Source organism: Magallana gigas, chromosome 8 (assembly GCF_963853765.1).
Source record: "Magallana gigas chromosome 8, xbMagGiga1.1, whole genome shotgun sequence".
Lineage (NCBI taxonomy): Eukaryota > Metazoa > Mollusca > Bivalvia > Ostreida > Ostreidae > Magallana > Magallana gigas.
The window spans coordinates 15,438,862-15,463,821 of NC_088860.1; the positions used below are offsets into that span (position 1 = coordinate 15,438,862).

The window sequence follows — 24,960 nt, forward strand, 5'->3', positions numbered from 1 at the left end:
TTGTTTTCTTACTATAATTGAAAACTGGCACATCTACAAAATAACATCCCCTCAAATAAGCAAAAATCCCATAAACCACGAAAATTGGCCCCCGCAAATTTAAATGATTCCTCTACAGTACTCAAGTGGTTGTTCATGCCTTTGGGTCTCTTATATTAAAACATTGTAATGCATTTATATGCACAATAGCAGAAAGGCACAATCATTTATGCATGTACACACTGCATGAATCTTTATCAAAAGTACACATCGTGTTAATCCAAAGAGGATATGCCAAAGGAAATGTCCATAATTTTAATGTCATTACTGTATACAGGAAAATATTTGCCTCCGTTTTTTTTTGCCCTTTTTGCAATCATTGTCTGTGGGTGAGTTTAAGACTGGACGAATTCGAACGATTCAAATTATTTTAAATACAACTTTGTCTAGACGAATTCAAGACAGGGCAAAACTCTTTGCAAGTGAACAAAGGCGAAATAGTAACCTTGTATACATGTACATTACCAGAATTATGGCAAATATTTAAAGTTTGGATTTTAAAAGATTCTTATTTAGTCTACAAATTGTAACGTGGGAATCAAACTACAAAGTTTATAAAAATTTTGGAGCTTTATACATTGTACACCCTGTAAGCGAACATTTTCGGGTGAAAAATTACTTGATTTTAATGTTTACGACAAATTTAAGTCCAAATCATTTGTTGTAAACAATAAACAGACTCCTTTGTGTGTCAGAATTTATTGTTGAATAAAGGATAATACAATGTACATACTTGCATAAAGACAAAAAAGATGATGTAATGCATATTCATGTACATTTACAATATAAAAAAACCCCACCGAATAATATGTTCTTGTAAAATTTCAATGTTCATGGAATGTTTTTAAGTTGTAATTTGCCAACTTTTATGGATAAAATTGTATGTAAAAATAACCTTCAGAGTAAATGTACTGTACATATACCAAAGATGGCTTTTTGTTACCATATCAATGACCAAAAAAAATGTAAACAAACACTAAAAGTGTAATAAATGCATAGATAATTGCTGCATCAAAATTACCGGTACATGTAATATTAGCACCATAACATGATATATGCATCTCCAAAACACATTACATGCATTACAGTATAATGGTGTTTACAGTTTTCAGTGTTGTCTTTTTGGAGCTGGTACCCCCACATTTTGAGGGTGATTCACGTGGAACTTTCTTGGGGGGTGACATTTCAACTTCCTGACTAGCTTCCTCTCTGTGCTCCAACTCAAGATTGTCCTGTACCCGGATCAGAACATCACGGAGCACTGATGCCCTCGCTTCTACCGTTTTTTCTGTGTCGTTCAAGGCCTGGCAATCTTCTGTAGAAATCCCCTGCGAAAGCTGGCAAAAAATAGAGATATTGTAAATGTACATGAATATTGAATGAAGAGCTTACGTTATGGCATTACTGTAAACCAACTTTTATTGGCAACACCTTATTTTGCAATTTAAAGGGACATGGTCACGATTTTGGTCAAATTCTATTTTTCTGTTTTTATTATTTACAACGCTCTAGGAATGCATACCGGTAATCAAATGAAATTTGAGGGCCAGTCGTTGAGTTAAAAGCAAGATACAGGGCTCACAATTCTTTGTCATGTAAACAAGGCTCGTGCCCTTTTTTGTTTACAAAGGTTCATATACCAATAAAAATCTTTTTCAAGCTGATTTTTAAGCTTTCTATTCGTTTTAACAGGTAACTTATTCATTTTAGGTGTAAAACTGACATTTTCACTTCAATGTTCAAAATGTAAACAAAAGCTTTGTAAACAAAAGCTTTGTTTACATTGCAAAGAATTGCAAGCTCTGTAACTCGCATATAACGAATGACACCGAAATTCTGGTAACCTATTAAAAATGCGTTACTGAAGCATTGTAAATATTAAAATCGAAAAAATTATTTTTGACCAAAATCGTGACCATGCCCCTTTAACAGAGATTAACTGTATGCAACAACTATTTTTTTGCAATCAAGATTTATTCATTTATTCACCCATGATCTGTTTTACACTCATACAGCAAAGACTGGTTCATGGCAAGAAATATTCGTAACGACCAGGCTAACACAAACTTTGTAAATATTTCTTTAATGCGAATAAAAGTTGGTTTACAGTATTTTGACATACAGTGCGTTTGTACATACTTTTATTGTTGATGTTTTTATGCCACTTTTAAAATGCTGAAATTATTAAGTCCACATGTAATTACATTTTTAAATAAACTGTATTTTCTAAATTATGTAAGTGCAAATGAAAACAATACCTGCCAAGTGAAAGATGAATCCACATTTTTATTAACAACAAATGGTATTACGTAGTGGTCATTCCATGAGAATTTCTGTGCAAGTTTAACAGATTTCAAGTCTGCATCTCCTGTAAAAGACAAACATTCATGTATTGATATGTACATAACATGACTATCCACTCACTCCACTAGTGACAAAGCACAAACATGTATTTTTAATAAAAATTTGCAAATAGTCCAAGTTACTTCCCTATGCAATCCTATAAATATTTTTTGTTGATTGCATTGATAAATAACTAGCACTTATATGCAGAGCAGCGATTCATCATGCTTTTAAATGCTAATGGGATCTCTACTATCCACTACAATAGTTTTGGTGGAAAAATGATATCTGTGACTTTTATTGCAGCTTATGACACGTTAGGTATCATTTCTAGATATGTTGTAGCAAGGTACCCCAATATTTACATCCTTCTCAATTTTTTGCTGATTACTGTAAAAACGATTATTAAATATTTATGCAGGGTGGAAATTTACACTAGTTATGCAGTAAACTTAAAACTGCGTAAAATACCCCCACACATATGGTAAGAAAAAAACGAACTTTAGTGTGGTATATCATACATACACATATTTAATACCAAGGCGTATTGCTTGACCATAGAAAATGTGTACTTAACCATCAGTGTAATTAATCACTTTTACAACAGCTTACCAATGACCAGAAGACAAATGTCGAGGGCCTTGGAGACAATCTGATCCCTCTCCTCCAGACTGTTCCCACAGAAATAGGTCTGTCCAAAGGATATCACCTGGAATGTTCCATCACTGTTCTGGGGGTAATCTTTGGTTCTGTCCTACAAAATGGTCACCAATGTACAAAATATGATTAGTTTTCCAAAATGTTTCAATGCTTATACATCTACTTTGATCACTGCATCATTTATTGAAGCAATAAATCAAAACCATCGCGTTTGGTACTTCTTGAAAAATCAAGAAACAGTGCAATTAAAATGACTTACAGTAAGCAGATCATATTCTTATAATTTTGACTACCAGGTATATGAAGAAGTATTGGGACAAGCAGATCCAAAGAGCTTGTGATTCTTTTTTGTCTCACTACCTATCTTTCAATCTCTACCTCTCTTTCTATCTCTACTTCTATCTCTCTACCTTTCTATCTCTTTCAGGGAGGACATGCCACACCCTGTGGGATTTCAGTGACTTCTGAGTCTCCAGCAGAAAAGCGTGACTGACCAGATACTCTGTGTTGTATCCTCCCCCCGTTACCACGGTGACATCATCAAACTTACAGAGCACCTGTCCAAGAGCTCTGTTTAGAAGAAAATGTTTTATCATAAACATGTGCATGTACATGTAGCAAGTTAAAAGTAAATATGTATTTTATGATAATTTTATTTATTAAAAAAAGTTTAATACAGCAATTTTGCTGAATATATTGAACTTTTATTCCTTAACTATACAGGCAAGTGCATGTAAATGCAGATAATCATGCCTAAAGCATAAACTTGCATACTACAGTTCAATACATGTATCATGTATAACCTATTGCTTCAAACCATGAAGTTCTCAATTTAAAGTTAAGATGTGTGTCTACTGTCTTGTTAATAAATTGTTTTCATAAATTACAAATTTATCAGTACTAGTATTAATCTTTCATCATTGTTATCTAAAAATAAAGAATAAAATTATCTACAGTATGATATTATGTAGATACATACTTGATGGTATTTGTGTTAATGCTATCACACACAGTGGGTCCACAGATATAGATACATAAACTGCTCCTCAGGAGTTTCTTCAGCTGCTTGACCTAAAACAATCAGTTTACATGTATGTTTAATGCACTGAAATACTTTTAACATGTTCTGACGTTTGAATATATATTTCGATGTTTAAAGGTCAATTATCAAGTAACATTAGATTATCATTAGATGCATGTATATGGTCTTACTGCATATGATATCCTTGCTTCATCCAATTCTGCATTCGGGCTCTGTCTTGCTTTGGGGTCCAACAACTTTTGTAGAAGTGTGGGCAAATGGTCCTGATAATCTCCCTTGTCAACACACTGAAAAGTAGATAAAAGGGACATCATTCAACATCTAATGTCGTAACCAAAAAAAGCGGTCTTAAAAAAAAATTGAATGACTAAGGCCCAAGAAATTAAAGTGTTTGCTCTTGTCATTTGGTTAAAATGTTTTTTTTATATGTCATGTTATTTATCCCCATACCACAATAGTTTAGCCTGAGAACCAATTAATTTAATTTTCTTGGCCTAAGTAGATGTAATTAACAATGACACCCACAGTGTAAGTGTTGGAGTGCAGCATCAGCTCCAGCCAGCTGGGAATCTGTACGTTCTCCATCAGGAGAGGGACTACCTTCTTCCTCTGCTCACAGTAATATAACTGTAATAATACAAATAGATTTACGGTAATCTTAAGGTCACCATGCGATAAAACTAAAATGTAACTCTATTGCTTTCACACATCAATAAACATTGTATGTAAAGTACTATTTAAAAATACGATTTTTTTTTTTACATTTTTGACACAATTCCAGAGAAAATCTTAATATGCTAAATACTAAAATAGTTCTGAAACATTCAAAAACTATAATAGTTACTGGCTGTTTTGATATTTTTCACAATGTTTCAGAGTGTTCTGTATTACCTGTTGTTGGCAGGTCCTGGAGTGAATGAAGTCGGGCGATAACACAGCGATAATGACACCAGCATCATCTGCCTTCTCCTGAAAGGTCTCCCTCTCCTCCACACCCCACCCACCGCAGTCTACAACACAAAGTTTGTCAGTACTGTAATATAGGGGAACTCAGGGTGTGTCTGATGAGTACCAGCATTGGACGTCTAGGCTACAAATTCACATGTTTATCCTGTTTAGAGGATAATGACCAAAGCACACACTGGGAGCAAGTACTGCTGGGGTATCTGGGGAACTTGTTTCATCATACAACTTAAAACTCAATTTTAATATCCTGATACCAGTAATTTCAATTACATGCCTTATGAAGCAATATTTTTATGATATATTGTTAATTTCCTTTCATAGTTTTGGGAAGCAATTTTTTTTAAAGTCCTGATAATTTCAATCTATTGCCTTACCGAGCCTGTGCTCTGAGTTTCCAGTGTTTGTACACCATACTTCATAACCCATACCCCTGATGAATTCAGCAAACTCAACACCCTGAAATTCAGAAATTATTGACAGCATATACATGTACGAAATGTAAGTATGGACCTTTAACCTACATGTATAGTTATAGGTTCACTTCATTTTTCATTATTGATTATACCGGTACTTGTGATATCCAACACATCCATCATTTTCATTTACTTCAATTGTTAAATCTGTGAGTCATTTATTTTTAAAGTTTTAAAGTATTTTATATGTTAAACTATTGGACTGTAGGACACAACTGACTCACCAGTTCCTTCTGGTTTATGTGAACACAAATGACCACCAATGGACATCCATCACGGTTACACTGGGAAGCCTGCTCGTTATTCTCCTCAACCAGAGTACAGCTTTTTACCACTGTTTTCTACAAAAATTAGATAGAAAAGGCATCGATCTATACTTTAAACCTTAATGTTTTTCAAACAGTTTTGTTCCTCAGTATTTTGACTAATTAAATAACAACCACGGTGACTGTAGATTTTCTGATGATGAGATCAATTTAATTTTGAACTGGATCATTATGTGTATATCTTTAACTTAAAGCTGCTTGGTCCGATTTTATATCAAACTTTGTGAACGCTTTTAAACGATGGCTATGCAAAGTATGTGTAAAATAAAATGTATTGTAGTAGTTTTTCCGGTCAATTAAGCCATTTTTCAATGAAAAACATAGGTAATCACAGATTACTAAGCTCACCGAGGCGGAGCATCACCCTTAAGAGACATCACCTTCATAAGACCACCTTTATCATTTTATATGAAAATCATACTTTATGATCTTGGATATTCATGGATTCTGTTTTGACAAAATATCGTATATCATCTGATAAATTTTTTTATGATAATCATATGTTCATATGTTAATCAATACAATGATATAAAATTAAATATTGCATCATGTCATATTTTTAATATATATCATATAATACAATAAAATACCGTAATAAACAATAATGAGATATGAGATTGTTACGTATGATATGACATTGTATTGTGTTATACCATATTGTATTTGATCACATAATACAATATCATAAAATATAATACAATATAGTATTATATTACAATATCATATTACATAAATTAATACATCATAACATTGAAACATGATATTATATTGTATAATATAGTATGATATTGTATTGAATGACATTGAAACATATTTGATACATTATATGATATTATATCATATAATACAATATAATTTGATTCCAACATTGTATCTTATCAAATGATACCATATTATGTGATAAAGTAAAATATTATAAAATATATTATTATATTATACATGTATATTGTATCATATGACACAATTATAAATAGTACAATATCATATCATGCAATTTCATGTGATATGATAATATATCATATAAACCAATATCATATCATACAATATCATATGATACAATATTATATAATATTACAATATCATATAATACAATTTCATGTGATATAATTCTATATTACTGAAACCAATATCATATTATACAATATTGTATGATACAATATAATAGAATATACAATATTGTATCATAGGATACAATATAATATTTTGCAATATCTTATGTAATTGTATCATGTGAAAAAATAATAAATTAAAAATACAATATAATATTATACAATACTATACATAACAATATCATGATACAATATCATATCATAAAATATCAAAAAAATTGATACAATATCATATCGTATCGTATAACTTTTTATAGTATAACATATGATATCATATTGTATCATATCAAACAATATTGTTTCATATCATACAATACTATATCATAGGAATCATGTTATATCATTTATCAACAAACACATGTATCTATCGAGCTGGTTTGAGTGAGGTAGGAGATTTCTTTAGCATCCTTGATAATGGAGATCAGGCTCTGCATCTGAAGCAACCTCTGCGTTTCATTTATAATAAAGTTAAATCAACTATGCAAGCTATCATCTAAAAAACATGTGACCTGTTCCAAAAAACTAAACCTCATCCAGCATCCAAAACCTATGGCTCAGATTCAGCATTCAAGCCCATCAGGTGCATTGGTATCATAAAACGCATCATCCATGCAAGTTTGGTGAAGTTTGGACCAGTAATAACTAAGATATCATCATCAGAGGGCACTAGCAATTAAAACCTTAACTTCCTCCAGCATCCGCAACCTATGGCTCAGATTCAGCATCCATGCCTGTCATGTGCATCTGTATCATAAGACACACCATCCATTCAAGTTTGGTGAAGTTAGGACCTGTAATAACTAAGATTTATTTTTTAGCATCCTTGATAATGGAGATCAAGCTCTGCATCTGAAGCTACCTCTGCGATTCATTCATATTACAGTTAAATCAACTATGCAAGTTTGAAATAGTACTATCATCTATTAAACATGTGACCTGTTCCAAAAAACTTAACTTTATCCAGCATCCGAAACCAGACTCAGCATTCAAGCCTATCAGGTGCATCAGTATCATAAGACACACCATCCATGGAAGTCTGGTGAAGTAAGGACAAGTAATAACTAAGATATCATCATCAGAGGGCACCTGTTTCAAAAACTTTATTTAACCAGCTCTTAAAACCTTAACCTCCTCCAGCATCCGAAACCTATTGCTCAGATTCAGCATTCAAGCTTGTCAGGTGCATCAGAATCATAAGACGCACCATCCATACAAGTTTGGTGAAGTTAGGACCAGTAGTAAATAAGATATAATCATCAGAGGGCACCTGCAACAAAAACTTTAACCAGCTCTAAAAACCTTAACCTCTTCCAGCATCCGAAACCTATTGCTCAGATTCAGCATTCAAGCTTGTCAGGTGCATCAGTATCATAAGACACATCATCCATACAAGTTTGGTGAAGTTAGGACCAGTAGTAACTTAGATATTGCTATCAATGGGCACCTGCAACAAAAACTTTAACCTGCTCCAAAAACCTTAACCTCCTCCAGCATCCGAAACTTATAGCTCAGATTCAGCACTCAAGCCTGTCTGGTGCATCAGTATCATAAGGCACACCATCCATGCAAGTTTGGTGAAGTACGGACCAGCAGTAACTAAGATATTGCTATCAAAGGGCACCTGCAACAAAAACTTTAACCTGGTCCAACAACCTTAACCTCCTCCAGCATCTGAAATTTAGGACCCAGATTCAGCATCCAAGTCTTTCAAGTCCATAAGTAGGTCCAGATGCATCATCCATGCAAGTTTGGTGAAGATAGGACAAGTAATAGCTTAGATACAGGACCTGCAACAAAAACTTTAACCAGGTCCGGACGCCGACGCCGAGGGTATAGCATAAGCTCTCCTTGACTTCGTCTCGGTGAGCTAAAAATGATGCACAAGATTTGTTTTTAAAACAAACGACACAAGAGGGTACCACGTTATTTCGCCTCATTATTAATTAGCCCCTGGCATCAAGGCAGATATATGGTATAATGACTCTGGCATCGCTATAAGTAAAGGTCATACTGTTTTGACAATCAAAAATAAACCTGCATACATTTTATTTTCTAATAATTCGGAAGTTTGTTTTATTTACAATCGATGCATAACAACCTAATTGTTCGGGGAGCGAAACCAATCTGTTACCTTTTCTAAATGTTACAATGATGCTGATTTGTTTGTTTTTTTGTTTGCCCAAAGAGAAATTAATTTATTTACTTTGAATATTTCTAACTTTGAAAGGAGACCGATTCTGCTGGTGTAATTAGGCAAAAGTCTACAACTTTCCAAGATATTTGGTTTGTATGGAAAATTATTCGATACTGTAATAGCAAAAAAATTGGACCATGCAGCTTTAATCATCATTTTCTGATGATATTGACTGTGATGTATGAAGTCTACCTGTATCTTATACCGTTTCAAAGTTAGGAGAATGGTTAAAGTTTGAGACAAAAGACTTAATCGAACTGAAAGAAAAAGACAAACAAAACTTCAATTGCACTCATTTCAAGTTCATGAATCAATGAAATTTGAATTGGGCAAGAAATCTATAACTATTTTACACAAGTGCAGTATTTGCATTCAAAAGTTCAGGTAAATGGTAAGGTGAATGTATTTTGAAAAGCTTCACAACAACATACTCTTTTCACTAATGACATCTTCTTGAGCTGAGCCTTTTCCCTGGCTTTGTTGAGAAGCTCTTTGATTTTACAGGCTACCAATCTGATGTGTCGCTGGTCCCAGACTTTGATATCTGTCGCTGTGTTTGAGCCTTCAGATAGTTCTGTTAGAAAACAAAAATATATCAGAGTTTTACATTCATAAACAAAATGTAAATGTACATGCAAGCAACATATGGTAATATTCTTCCCAAAGATATGATATTTAGGGACTGCCAATATACATGTAATTAAAAAACGATTGCAACAGTTAACAAGTTTAAAGTTTACTTTAGATAAATCAGGGTTGTCTCTAAGACCCGGGAGGTGGGGAATTCCCCCGCCTATTATGCCTTAATTACCTGGCTATTATTGCATTTCAACACAATGTAGCTATAAGCAAGACCCCTAGACCCCCCTTTTACTTTTTTATTTCTTCCATCTACTTCAATTTTTAGAGACAACCCTGAGATTCCTAATTAAACATGAAGAATAAATATTCGCATTAAATCATGAGAGGCATCCGTCGAAGATTTCTGAAAATCTCACTTTCATTTTTCTGGCAGTTGTGAACTTACATAGGTTTATACTAAAAATTTGGTGCTCACAATTGTATATTTTCATGATTTGGCACAAAACGGCAGAATCTCAGATTAAGTCTGTACTCGTGTAAAATAAAGAATCTACAGATTTGGGAGGAGTTTGTTGGTACACCACTTTATACAAAATTTGAAGCTGGTTATTTGGGTGAATATTCTATGCGTAATTCTGTATTTGAAAAGATACATGTACCAGCATTGATTTGAGTCTGGGTTTTCCAATCAATGTACTGGGTAGTAGCAAACTGTATTGCCAAGCATTTAGGTGGCCAGTTCTCCAGAAAGTTGACTGGGATAATGAACTTTCCAAGGACATCTGCCAGCTTTACCTGTTGCAAAAAAATTTACAATGAGATTATTGCTGAATGTGTTAAGGTCAATCGAAGTTTCATGCTTAAGTGTAAATTCTCCTTAAATGTATCAGAGTAAAACATTCAAATGTTCTCATTACAATCATTCATAGATTAATTGAATCATCAGGAATTTCGTCAACTTAGAATTTATTTTGGGGAGACATTACAATAAACATTATAAACTAGGCTGACTGTATCTCAGGTTTATGACTGGTTCACACATCTTTACTGACAATAGTAACACTTGCCTCTCTGTTGGTCCACTGAGTCTCTCCATACTTTGGTGTGACCAGAGGAACAAAGAACTCACAGTTACTGACAGCATAGTTCAGAGAATCCTGCCAGTCCAGTCCGGACCGAATCTCATGCACATCCTACAACAATGGAATTATACTGCAAATCTGCATCATTACGGTGTACATACAATCTGTATGTTCTGTATCTCATCCTTTTGTGTGTACTCCTCACCAGGTAGTTCCAGAGAATGCACTTGAATTGGCCATGAGACAAAACCCAATCAATCTGATATTAATAACTCACTAAATACACAGTGAATCCAAGGGCAGATAACTCCTGTTTGAGCCTCAGTGCATGCTGTGCTGCCTCTGCCCTCACATAGCTGATGAGTATCTGCTTGACTGACCCTGTCACGTCCCCCACGCTGGAGTCTGCTGGGGATATCCTCTCCAAGTCTTTACTAGACCGGAACGATAGATGTCTCTTTCTGGATATTGTTGTTACTGTAGATCTATTATATCATACGGAACAGAAGAAATGTACTTGTATGAATACTTCAGTCTTGTGAGAAAATAAATTCTTGAGCACATTAGGTACTAAATGTAGTGACATACGGATTTAACAGATCGATTTCAATTACAACATGTACTCCTTGCAAAGGTTTATTATGCTGTATCATTAAACAGTGTAAAGATGAGAGAAACTGACTGGTACTTATTGGCAGTGCTGGCGTTGAAGGGTAAGTTGTCAGTCTCTGGAGAGACTCTGGTCTGTGTCAACAGGACTCGCTCTGTACTGATGGTGACATGGCTTCCGTTACACACATCCAAAACAGAAAGACTGTTCTCTTGCTTAGCACTGACGGGCCAGCCATTCTGTTCAACAAAGTGGAATTCTTGCGTGGATGCTCTGCCTTCATCATAAATCTGGAAAAATATTAATTTAATAATGTCTTACAAAATTTGATATGGGCAAGTTTCATTGAAAAAAAAAAACATGACTATATGAATGTACCAGTATGTAACAGAAACCAGTGTGACAAGGGCAGTAACTCTTGTAATCAATTACATTTAACTCTATTATAAACGTCAGCCAACAATATGTGGCAATAATTTATTCCGAAAAATATCCAATGGAATAAGCTTTCATGAATTTCAATGATTATACAGTAAACATGATTACCTGGTCAGTAATCAGAGATCTCAGAACTCTGAGTTTGGACTGTAAACCGCAAAACACAAAACCTATTACCACACCACTAGCGGTCCGTACAGCAATCTTTGGTTCACCTGAAATTATTCAAACCCTAAATTTTCATACCAAGTCTCCCAAGACTACTATTTCTTTAAAGTATCATTTCAGACTTTAAATAATTGAATTATTCACTGACTTGAACCGGCGATGATGCCAATGAAGTTGTAGACATACAATTAAGATACATCATACAGATCAATTAAAACATCTATCTCCATATCAATTTTTGTTTATGAAAATTATAAATTATCATTTACATATGCATTTGGCAAATGAATAGAAAACCTATTTATATATGTTATATCAATGAACTGGTTGTATTAATTGACATTGTACATGTACTTGTAGCAATTTTTAATACAACATGCAAGACCATACAATTGTTCTGTTAAAGATATTGCTCTTAAAACACATATCGATACCCCATCCTTTATTAAACATGCCTTATCTTGCTTCAAACTTCTAGCTTTATTTGAAAATGTACACAAAAAATTTCCATCACCAGGGCTAACATGTGCAAGTTAGTTGAATTCCTGTATTACAACGACAAATAATTATTTCAAACATCACGCTTATATCTATACATACCACTTGTTTCGCTTTTAATCTCTTGAAAATGTACCATACATGATAAGTATATGAGCTGGTGGGTTTTTGTAATAAAATACTGTACAACAGTTATCAAATTAACAAACATGTATTTTATCAACTTATACAGGTATTTTATGATGAACACACACAGGTATAACCCCTGGTATTGTGTGGTGGGATCAAGACTTCTACACTCATCTTTAAACTTTTATAATGTGCAGCATCTAGCCAATATTGAATATCAGACTGACAACATATTTAGTATTAAATTAATAATGTTTATATTATATTTTCTTTCAGGAGCAAGAACTTAAAGTATGTCATAACCAAAGAAAGAAAAGAACATTAAATGCTGAGTATAATAATCTTGCATCTCTGATACTCTCCAACACTTTGCTGAAAAAGACGATTTTCTGACAACTCTATAAATTACTCAATGGCACTACTAGTTCTCTGAAAAATTATAGGCTAAATTAGCCAAGAGTTGGAAAGAAAAGGAGTGGATAAAAAATCCTTTACTGCCTAGTGCATGAAGATGGAATAAATGGGGCAAGGGTTTATTAGCTTTAATTGTTGTACGTACATTGATTCTGTTGGACGTGTATAGTTTTTTCTTCTGATAAAATGTCCCCAACTTTCAGGATATTTTCCAATCCAGAACGGATTCCCCACCTATAATGAAGACTTTACTATACAGATTCATTACTTATTACATCTACATGCAACTCATTCAGAATTATTAACATAACCATGTTTTTATGTTTACAGTAATGCAACAGTCAAACAATAACCAGGTGCACTGATCACAGGTGCACTGTTCACTAAGACATCGTCAAAATAGTACACAGCGAAATAAACATTTTTCTATACATGCAAGTTCACTTACACAATAAAATGCTTTCGTGATTCATGCAGGATATGAAGGTAACAAAAAAAACTGCATTACATTATTCACAATTGCAGTTACTGCTCATTAGCTTGGCAAGTTGATAGACCATCAGGGAACATAATTTTTGGAAATATTACTGTTATTTAACTATACAGTACTTACATGGTTTCATCAATGTTTGTGGGCATCAATTTTTTAAGGATTTTTAAAGATGCGAGAATTCAATTCCTGGAAAATCATCTAATCAGTAGAATGTGTTTTCAGAATTTGAACCTCGATGATTGTCTATTTACACGTGAATCATCTTGATGACGAAATTCTTGATAATTGGTATTCAAATTTATAATTAGAGGGGGGAAAGTGTTCTATAGTATAATTGTTTTGGATCAAAGACATAAATAGCATTTATGTTATTTATGTCTCTGTTTTGGATAATGCAGTTTTAATTTGCATGTTTTCCTTCTTTGCAAATTACCCTTCTTTTGTACAAAATTGAAGATTTTCCACAAAACATATCAGCTGTTTCTTCATAACATCTCTAAACTTCTCCAAAGTAAATTCACGAATTTGTGAATTGAACAGCTTAATCGCTCCCAAACATCTACCATCATCCTTTGCTGAATTATCTCCTTTTAAGATGACCCCGAGTAATGAATACTTTCCATCCATCACTCTGAAGAAATCAACAGCTGATGTTCAATGTCGTTTTTGCTTCCTCATCACGAAGGTCTAAGGTCGTGTCAACTGGTATTTACAAGCATAGGATACGCTCTGGAAAAGATTTACATCAATTATATACGTTTTCATTAAAAATATCAAACACCCGGATACTTTGATATTCGCATATAAAATCGCATTTGACTGGAACACGTGAATGAAAACAGCAAACTTGCAAAGGTAAAAATTAAATTTCCCACCTAAAACCGGAAGTCATGAAAGGTGCCTCGATTCCTCTAAAAGGCGTAAAGGATGTCCTATATAATGAAAAAAACACATGTCAAAATAAAACATTGCACAATACATTTAGCTTATTAACAATTACTTAATTTGATGAATTTAACCATATTTTGTATGCTTTATTAGTTGTCAGTTCATTGATCTCAAACCCCCCCCCCCCACCATTTTTATGGAGGGGTGGGTGGGGTTAGGGTCGGTAATCTTATCTTAATTTGTCACTGTTTTTAGAAATTTAAAATAAATTGCACCAATCTTTCCATAGAAAAGGGTAGGTACTTATCTATTCCAATGCATGAAAGACTTTGTAATTATTGAAACACTGGAGCAACAGAAGATGAATTCCTTTTTTTCAGTTGTTCTAAATATATGCATATGAGGGCAGTTTTTAAAATAAATAAATATACATACATGTATATTGTTTATTCCAATAAAATATTATACATATATTACATGGCTTCGAGGGCGACATACCAATCTAATTAAAATTAGATCCTTCACGCTCTCGTATTTGATATGTCGCTGTGAGGATCTAACAACATCCCATACGGGGTCATCTCAGATTGAACTTTGCGAAAAAAATAGCAGCCAATCAAATTTTAGAAAGATAGCCAATCATATAATCGGTTTCAAACTACTTCTCGGTTGTATCGTAAAAATGGCGGCGCTCAGTTTGGAAAGTATTGTTTTGGAAATCTTACCAGATTTTGGCGTAAGTGTACTTAAACCTGAACAGAAAGAGATAATAAAACACGCAGCAGAAAAGAAGGATTGTATAGCTGTCCTGCCAACAGGATTTGGAAAGTCTTTGCCTTTTCAACTATACGCAGCCGCTCAGAAGCGAATGAACCAGGGGCCCGGTTCAGTCCACGTTTTAGTGTGCTCTCCTTTGATAGCTTTGATGAAGGACCAGACCAAAAAAATGTCCCGCATCAGCCATTTAAACGTGGGCTACAAAGGTATTGTTACAAAATCATGACTTAAATGTATATCTCTAAACGTCAATTGAACGAGGGGGGGGGGGGGGGTCCGCGCCTGTATATTGTACGGTTGTATTTGTACTTAGTGATATGTAAATGTCATTGATATCAAATTGTCAGGTGAAAGTGTACATATGGATGAAAAAATCAAACAAGGAGACATTGATTTGATTTATGCATCACCAGAGACATTGGTTGGAGAACCAGAATGGAGAACAGCTTTCCAGGGGCTAAATGTTACCCTTATAGTGGTGGATGAATTTCACACAATATATACATGGTATGTTTTATGAATGGTATGAAATGTTTGTTGATATGCAATACAATCTTATCATTAGTTTAAAATTACTGCCACAACATTGCCCATATAAAACTATCAATTCTTCAGGCCATTCAAGGGACATATTTATTATCCTTCAGATTTAATAATTAAAAAATATCTTTGCATCTCATGCTTTTAAAAGATAATACTTACTTGGTACAAATATAATAGAAGACAGCATGTTCCTCAAGAGGTTTTTGCAATATAATTGTAAAACTGAACATTCATTCCAATTAAATATCTGTTTAAAAGGTTTAACTTTTCCACAATATGAAGCTTTTCAAAATATTTGGCAGATAATAAATGAGAATGAAAGGCCCCTGGAATATCTCCTTCCTCCTACAGATGCACTGAAAAATAATGTTAGATTTTGTGAAGTTTCAAATTATTTACTACCCGTCCCAATACTACTGTTTACTTGTTACACTTCAATATAAACAGAGCAAACTGATATTTTACCAATAACCTAGTTATATAAAACTTATTGATTTTCTTATCAGGGGTCTACAGTCAGACAAAGGAAAAGAAGCATTTAGAGGCTGGTTTGCCCAATTAGGAGAATTACGTTCATTTTATCCAGATGCCCCACTTTTGGCCCTTAGTGCAACATGCTCTTTAAAAATAAGAAAGAAAACATTAACACTTTTGAATCTGAAGGATCCCGCCGAAATTACACTATCACCAAATAAATCAAACATTAAACTTGTTGTTAAAAAAGTGCACAATTCAGTCGAGATGGCATTATTGTGGCTTGTTGATGGACTTGAGTCACTAAAGGAAGAATTCCCAAAGTCTTTAGTGTATTGCAATTCTATAAAGGATGCTTCCATTATTTATCAATATATTTTATCAGAATGTCCAAATTTGATTAGCTGTGTAGCAATGTTTCATTCAGAGTCTGCAGAAAAGACCAAAGACAAAATAATTTCTGATTTGGGAAATCCACAGAGTGACTTACGGATAATTATTGCCACAAGTGCTCTTGGCATGGGAGTGGATATTCAAGGATTTCATTCACTTGTTCTCTATGGACCTCCACTAACAGCAGTAGACCTTATCCAAGGTATCGGTCGTATTGGTAGAGATGGTAATCCATCCTGTGCTGTATTGCTGCACAATTCATACAACGTGCGTAACATTGATACTGATGTGAAATGTGTTATTCGTGATCCCAGTTGCAGAAGAGTATCCATTATGAAATCTTTTCTAAAGGACTCAGAACTGCAGGGAATTCATAGCGACATGGAAAAACACACCTGTTGTGACATATGTGAAGATGAATGTAAATGTGGTGATTGTTCACAGTTACAATTGGAAAGACTTTTGAAAAGTAGTTCTATTGAAACTGATGAAAATGTGTCAGATTCTGAATCTGAGGTGACAGATTTTGAAAGTTCAGGTGATTTTGATGAATTATGACATTAAACACACCTATCATACTGTCTCAAAAGATTAAAATACTAAAAACTCATCCTTGTAATCTTTTATTTTTACATCTTTTGCTCATGTTAATAAAGATAATTAGCTTATGTTTTACTTCTTTATTTTTACATGTACTTAATGAGTCTTTACGTGGGCATGATTTTAACATACAGTTCACATGCTTATGCATTTACACAATGGTTAATTTCAACATTTAGTATCTACATGTACTTGACAGTCTGAGCAGTATTTTGAATTACAGTATAATCAATGTTCTGCACATTCTGCAAATAAACAGTGATATTAGGTACTTGTAAAGATCAAATAGTCACATCTTGGTAATTAACTTATGAAGTAAACAAATGTCAACTTGCATTTAAAATTCAGTCAGTCTATTGCAGATTTGGTAATAAGATTTTTAATTATGAACAACTGCATTCTATCAGAAAAATTAAGAAGTGAATTACTATGTACATACATAGTCATTTAAACATGAGGGTCTTTCAGTCTGCAATATGGGGATGTTGGGTTATGCCTTTGAATCATTGTTGATAGTTTACTTGCACATTTGTCAAATGGGTTTCGTTCTGCAATTAAGTTTTTACATTTGATTTCCTCTTCACTCTGAACAGCATTTCTTTCCAGCAGGTCTTTCAGGACAAGTTGCACATCAGCTGTGTATGATGGCAAATGGTGAAAACCTTTTCGTACACTTGCACTGCTGATTTTTTCCACATGTTTGGTCATTTCTACAAGAAGAGGGTATTCCTTTGAATGCTTGAGGATACTTTCCTTTGTTTGGTGGCCCCTGCACGCAATTTTGCTGTCTCTATTGAGCATCTCAAGATATTCATCAAGAGCAATATTGTTATTGGCACCTCCTTGCACATTCACAAAACGGTTTGCAATAAGACGCTCAGTTTGCTGAGGTGAAAGCAGCCCTGAAACAAGTGCAGTGAGGTGTATAGATCCAATTGTGTATTTCGTTTTCCCCGTTTTGTGGTAAATGGGAAGTTCATATTTCGCAGATCTTGTAGAACGTTCTCCGTCTCCCATGTCTACGGCCTCATCCAGGTTTCTGTGAATCAAAATTAATTTGAACAGCATACTGATGTAGTCCTTTAGTTTTCTTTGTTCTTTGCTCTGTGTTTTTTTCTGCACCCTAGCAATATAGTTGTGAACTCTCTCTTCGTGTGCTTTTAGAGATCCTACACAAGCATAATTTCTGTCACAGAAATGACAATGAAATCTCTGATTCTGGCGGCAAGATACCCAGTAGTTTTCTTCATGATTTGGATCTTCCAGTATTTTTCTCAAGGAGGAGAAAATGTCGTCTTCATTATCAAAGAATTCACCTTTCAATATTGTTCTGCAGGTTTCATTCAACCAGTCTATTTTGTCTTCATTGGTCATTTGCATAAAATTGTCTGGGAATGGAATTTCTGAATCCAGATCAGCAAGATGAAAATGATGTAAAAAATGTACAATGCACAAAGCATCAAGGACTGTATAAAAGAGCTGCTTGTAAGGCCTGTAAGAATTCTTCACATGTCCCTTCACATTTCTTGCATTCAGAAGGTTTCTATAGTAATACATGGTGCAAGGATCACGCCCACTTCCTGTGTCGTAGGTCAGTTTGTGGATAGCCTGAAATACCAAGTAATGTATCCTTAGAATTTGCAAATTAGAATATAGTAATGATGATTATACATGTATATCAAACCCTTAATTGTATCTTTGACATTAGCCCTTCAGAAAATAAATTTTTATACAAGAACCTGAAGTAGGCATTACCATGATACATCATAATAATGACCAACATAAAACGTAACAAAAACCTTGCATACCTCTAAAAAGTTCATAAGGCGGTGGAAATCCTCAATTTTAGAGATGAAGCCTTCTAATCTCTCTGTAGGTGAATTTTCATTTTTCATTGCACATTGGGCACCATTTACTCGTTCATCTGTGAGTCTGTCACCTAAAAAATGAACAAAAATAATCATGAACAGTGCGAGGAAAAGCAAAACAAAGAAAACAGACTACATTAAATCCCATCATCAACATCAGACTCAAAAAGATATTGGTGAATACCTCCAAAAAACACTGGTTCAACCATATCTCCATCTTTAATTGGAACAAATAAGTCAGACAATGTTTTCATCAGTTGTATAATTTCTTGTGTTTTGTTCTCATTGCAATCGAACAGTCCTAGAGGGTACTAAAATTTTAAAAATATTCAATATTTATAATTGCATCTAAGTACCAGTGTTGCTGATAAAAAAAATTCTTGCATTTAAATGCTTTAGCCAAGCTTCAGCAGAAAGTTTAAATTGTATCCATACATAGCATAAAAGAAAAGATGAGCAATACCTGAGTTGTTTTAAGTCCGGCAAACTGGCTGTATTTGTGCTTGAGGTGAATTGGGTATATGTGCTGAAAATTTTGTTTCAGTTTTGGATGATGTTCAATTACAGAGGATGCAAACTGAAATGTAAGCTCTTTAAGGAGAATGTCTTGTTCATCAATCGAGGGGATAAAAGTTAGCAGAGATAGGTCAACTTGAGTGTGCACGCCGACATCAGGAGACTTAGATGTGGGAATAACTCTATCCACTACTGCATACACATTGAAAAGGTGCAAAGAAAGTGTTCCTCTTTCCGTTGTCCTATAATAAATTTTAAATTGTTAATTTTTAATGATTACCAGTACTAGTACTATTAATTATCATTGCATTTGCACATTTGAATTCACAAAAAATATTTCACATCTTTCCTTCATTACATTGTAATGCACTTTTAACAGAAGAATCTGCGACATTTACCTATATGAAGGAAGAATGTTTTTATCCCAGTTATCTCCTACAAGTTGATACTTTGTTTCACCTCCATTTGCCCATGCTTCCTTGATTTGAAGTAGATTTTCACTAAGAGTTGACTCCCAGGTAGCCAGCTTCCTGTGCAGGGTTTGCGGGTGCACAGCAAGACCCAAGGTGGATAGGCACTGTATGTCCTTTTTTTTATTATTAAAAAGTATCATACTGTGTAATTTACCACATGTACCATACACACAAGAATTTGAACAAAAAAATACATTTCTTTTTTTCCCCTCAAATTTGATCATCTTATATATAAAGGTATTAGGCATTTAACAGAAAAAAATATTTTATAGGTTATCAAAAAGCAATGAAAATGTTAAAAGCTTTCAGGAAAGACAAACAGGTGATAAAAAGAACTGATTTAAGCTTCAGCTTGGGGAACCTAAAAGGTGCACAAAATGCTGTATGTGAAATACCTTTTGCGTACAGCCTCCATGGGTTAAAACCATTCCAATTAAGTACTGTACAACTGATAACTCCTGGCTTCTGCTATGGAGTCCTATGGCTGCTGTTATCATGATATGCATGAAATGCTTGCTTGGAAGGGCAGGTGGTATGTCACAGACAATAGCAGACACTGTTGATAATAAGAGAGGACAGGAACTTTGAAGTTCATAGTAGTAATTTTCCCAAGAAAACCTTAAAAAGTCATGATGTTCCTTTTTCTGCAGAATAGACCCAGATCCTCTTTTGCAAATTTTCCTGCATTCTTCTTTAACCAGCTTGTTTGCAGCATTTATCAAAACTACTTTATCTCGCTTTGCAATATTTTCAACAATTATCTGGTCTGTATTAGGACTGTGATCCACAAAGGCCTTGCAGATACTTTTGTACTCCTCAAGTACAATTGTGGCAGATTTCTTTCCACTTGCATAATAAATGTTAACCTATAAAAAAATACTAACATATTAACAGAAATTCTCTACTATTTGGATGATGATTAAATATTTCATAATAGTGTAACTCAAATTTTAAATTGTCCTTACAGGATCACATCATCAAATGACAGTGCATAAACTAATCATTCTAAATTTAAATGAAAGTTTGGTAAATATACCATTATGACCCAAAATTATAATTTGATAGAATTAAACACTTCTTGTGTTATGTATAAAAGATTAAGCCTTACATCTGATCATCCAGGTATGTTTTTCTTCAGAGTCTCAACAAAATATATGATACCCTAGAGAAAAAAGTTGACATGCAGTAAATTTTTGAATAAACATCTGAATAATGTTAGTCAATTCAACTATACAATAACCAAACTGCATTACTCTATATATGGATTATGTAAAAATGTACATTATTTCTTAGAACATTTATTAATGACTGTAATGTCAATTCTTCAAATGTGTGTTGATTCTTTCAAAAAAATGATTCCAAAATGAGTTTATTTCTGGATCTGGTAATTCTGATTTAATTTATCTCTTTCCTTATTTCTCATAAAATTTCATAGAGTTTGTAAAGATAGAGTAATCAGAGCTTGGATATAATGAAAAAAAGAAGCAAATATAAAAGCACTGAAATCAACAGTTAGTAAAAACAAAAGAATTTTACAATTCGAACCATTGTATAAATACTTCAAATTTACAACTTGCATTACAGTTTTTTTAAAGTCTAGCAGAAAAAGTTAGTATCAACAGGGTTAGTATCAACAGTCTTTGTCTACATTTGCACTACTATAAACATCACTAAGATAAGCTGAACTGGAACAGAACTCATCAACTTGAATTGTAAAGGATATAGTTTTAATTTTATCAACCTCAACAGATCCATCTGTCGGCTTCACTGAACTGAAGTTAAGTGATCTCTTTGATGATAGTTTAGGCTTTTCTTCAACATTTGCAGACAGGGCTGTACAATAGCAGCAAATATCTGTTTTAACCTGGTGTTTCTAAATGCATCTATATACTAAATTATAATTTTGTTCCTTGATTTCATTTGTTTGTTTTCAAAATCAAAACATACATACCAATCATCTCATTTTCATTTTTGATGTTGATGACACTGGGTATCTGTGGATGTAAGTAATTCAATGACAAATATAGTATGGATTGTGTAAACTCATCAGTAATGTCAGAGTACTAAGAATTAAATGATACAAGTCTGGAACAACTGTAAATAATACAAGACAGGAACAATTGTATAATATCATTTTTAAAAAGTTACCTCGCACTGTTGTTTGATACTTTTATTCCCCAACTCACGGAATGGAGCTATTTTGACAGGCGATACATAAGATACTGTGGCAAGAGATTTTGCGGGGCGACTGACATTTTCAGGGCTTCGGAGCAATCTTTTGGTGATGATTTTCCGTCTGGGGGATGGCAGGGATAAGATCTGGGTCCTGTATACGCGATCAACGCTGTCCTTAATTTTTTGTTTCGCATCATTGTTTTTTTCGTCCGTTTTTAAGATAGTTTCGATCGTTCTGTAACACTTACGACACACACCTGCATTGGAACAATTGTCGACGTCGATTGATGTTTCAGTTACCTTTTTGATACAACTCACTCTGTCCTTATTCAATCTTAATTTGTTGTTGTAAAATTTGTTAATGTTCTCCTTTCCGTCGGATGTTTTTTCAATTAGAACAAATGAAAACCCACAAACAATGCACATATCGCCAAGAAAAAAATGTTTTCTTGGCGTAATGGACTCCGCCATTTTTGTTTAGGTTTAGTTGCCTGGTTCTCACTCTAACAGGGAACCAGGCAATACTTTCGTTTGTGACACCTCGGATATTTACGTAAGCCGTGGGTAAGTCTTATACGTTCCGAACTTTCAGCCATGAGCACGGAATCGGCAATATCATTGGCTAATAGAAAGTTCAATCTGAGATGACCCCGTATGGGATGTTGTTAGATCCTCACAGCGACATATCAAATACGAGAGCGTGAAGGATCTAATTTTAATTAGATTGGCGACATACCAGAATATTTGCCCCGAGGTGACAGGAAAGCCCTGGAGTGTTATGTCGCCCGATGCCGAAGGCAGAGGGCGACATAACACTCCAGGGCTTTCCTGTCACCGAGGGACAAATATTCTGGTATTGTCGTCCGAGAAGACATGTAATATATGTTATATAACATTTTTAAACAAATCAAACTCGGGTTATCAACATATTTATTTAATTCACAAGGCAGAGGCAAATGTTTTTAAAACACTCACGCTTGAGTTTATCACTTTTGTCGAATTTTTTTTCCATCAATTAAACTATCGAGATCATCTGAATTAAGATGAACAAACCGCAGATGTTGGCCTGACATGTTTAAAATTCGCGGATCTGTTTACGTTTGCTTGGGTTGAATTTCGAACCCGACGTAATTAATATGCAGAATTCTTGCACGCGATGGTGATATTACAGTTTCGGGAGGGCAATATAACTATTTCCTGTGAAATATAACTGTTTCCGGGAGGGCAATATAACTGTTTCCGGTGTGATTCAGCAATTTTCAGGGCATAGTAATAAAATTATCTCATTGTGACATAACGAGAAAACTTATTCAAAAATGTTATATATGTATTTATAGTCTGTCCCAAGATATTTTTGCCGCATATTTTCTTAATTTATTCAATATTTATAAATACCTCATGGTTCAGACGATGTTCATTCAATAGTATGAAAAAATCCCAAGATTTCCCCTTTGAAACGCCCCCTCTAGCTTGTCGGGTATCAGTACACGGCTAAAAATAAAAAGTCTACGAGGTTTTTCCATTGCTAAGGAGATGAAGACGCCCGGATGATAACGTTGAAAAATTGCGCGAGGGGTCCCGAGTATTTCCGAATGGAGAAAAGATGTCAACATTCCCCATTATAAATCTCCGTAGGAAATCTGTTTTCGTTCCTGTGAATTTTTACGAGGGAAAAATGATAATGTGTGAATGAAGTTATCTTGGGAATTTTCCCTTCCATCGATTTTAATTGCACTTCAGTCACAGGTATGTGTATTTTTATTAAAAATCGTTCAAATATGCAGCAAAAATATCTTGGGACAGACTATAATTGTCATTTTTCCATACAGTACACAAATTCTCAAAGCTTGCATAAATATTTAAGGTGTAAATATTTCATTATATTTTATTTTGTGTATGTGTTAAACATCGTTTCCAAAGTGGAGGAAGACTTGATTCAAGTCTTGAAAAGCAAAGAGAAAAATATTAGGTGGAACCAGTATATCAGTTACATGTAGGTGCCTAATATAAGAAATATTCAATATTGTTATATTCAGTAGAATATTCTCACTATATAACTCTATATAGACGAATAGTCATTAATTGTAATATTAGCTCGTCCGAAAAATATTGACCGGTCAATATTTTTTTGATATTGACCGGCTAGGAATAATATCTAATGAACATTCCCTCTGTTTCAGATAATCGCCTCTGATTTGTTGATTTGTAAACGATGACGTAAATAACCTTTAGCGACTCCAAAACAAGGTGACGTCATAATAGAGAGTCAGTCAAGGCAAGTAAACAACGGACGCGCAATGCAACGGTTTGCTATCATAACGGATTTGCGAATTTCTGAGAAGGAAAATCAGGTAGAACACCTGTATGTTAATTCTTACAATCGGCGGAATATCACTAATCACCGTTTGATGCGGAGGATATTTTGAAAATGAACTTTGCACAAAATTGAATTCGTGAATTCTTTGTTGAGCTGAGAAAATTACGGCGATCTGTTTTCAATTACTTTTTTCAATTTTGATTTGTTTCTTCATATAACAAAACAAATACTGACTGTGTTTTCGGGCAACATTGATTATATTAGCCCCCTTGGGACGAAAATATTGCCCTCCGCTTCGCGTCGGGCAATATTTCGTCCCTCGGGGGCTAATATAATCAATGTTGCCCTCAACCCCAGTCAATATTTGTAT

The 24,960-nt window shown here is 34.1% G+C and overlaps 3 protein-coding genes across 4 annotated transcripts; 1 reads left to right on the forward strand and 2 right to left on the reverse strand.

Annotated features, from left to right (window-relative positions):
- Nucleotides 1–732: 732 nt before the first annotated feature.
- On the reverse strand, nucleotides 733–14,528 carry LOC105335855 (uncharacterized). 2 transcript variants are annotated; one of them, XM_011439985.4, is made up of 19 exons: nucleotides 14,442–14,528; nucleotides 14,000–14,295; nucleotides 13,219–13,307; nucleotides 11,973–12,079; nucleotides 11,499–11,716; nucleotides 11,094–11,301; nucleotides 10,802–10,927; nucleotides 10,394–10,529; nucleotides 9,584–9,726; nucleotides 5,748–5,864; nucleotides 5,425–5,506; nucleotides 4,976–5,094; nucleotides 4,610–4,711; nucleotides 4,255–4,371; nucleotides 4,022–4,113; nucleotides 3,453–3,612; nucleotides 2,995–3,136; nucleotides 2,298–2,407; nucleotides 733–1,376 (listed from the first exon to the last, which is right to left on the reverse strand). In XM_011439985.4, the coding sequence occupies exons 2-19, from the start codon at nucleotides 14,191–14,193 to the stop codon at nucleotides 1,122–1,124; spliced, it is 2,517 nt and encodes an 838-aa protein (XP_011438287.3). In that variant the 5' UTR covers nucleotides 14,194–14,295; nucleotides 14,442–14,528; the 3' UTR covers nucleotides 733–1,121. The 2 variants fall into 2 exon arrangements, with proteins under 2 accessions (XP_011438287.3, XP_019926021.3); XM_020070462.3 differs by lacking the exon at nucleotides 14,442–14,528 and having other exon boundaries at nucleotides 11,505–11,716; nucleotides 14,000–14,406.
- A 428-nt stretch (nucleotides 14,529–14,956) lies between these two features.
- Nucleotides 14,957–17,309, forward strand: LOC109617800 (ATP-dependent DNA helicase RecQ). Its single transcript, XM_034464912.2, has 3 exons — nucleotides 14,957–15,437; nucleotides 15,579–15,738; nucleotides 16,281–17,309. The coding sequence occupies exons 1-3, from the start codon at nucleotides 15,137–15,139 to the stop codon at nucleotides 17,197–17,199; spliced, it is 1,380 nt and encodes a 459-aa protein (XP_034320803.2). The 5' UTR covers nucleotides 14,957–15,136; the 3' UTR covers nucleotides 17,200–17,309.
- On the reverse strand, nucleotides 17,307–22,993 carry LOC105321485 (uncharacterized). The gene is made up of 9 exons (XM_034453371.2): nucleotides 22,247–22,993; nucleotides 22,050–22,092; nucleotides 21,207–21,260; nucleotides 20,494–20,964; nucleotides 20,024–20,211; nucleotides 19,573–19,867; nucleotides 19,294–19,420; nucleotides 19,050–19,180; nucleotides 17,307–18,849 (listed from the first exon to the last, which is right to left on the reverse strand). The coding sequence occupies exons 4-9, from the start codon at nucleotides 20,602–20,604 to the stop codon at nucleotides 17,689–17,691; spliced, it is 2,013 nt and encodes a 670-aa protein (XP_034309262.2). The 5' UTR covers nucleotides 20,605–20,964; nucleotides 21,207–21,260; nucleotides 22,050–22,092; nucleotides 22,247–22,993; the 3' UTR covers nucleotides 17,307–17,688.
- Nucleotides 22,994–24,960: the final 1,967 nt, after the last annotated feature.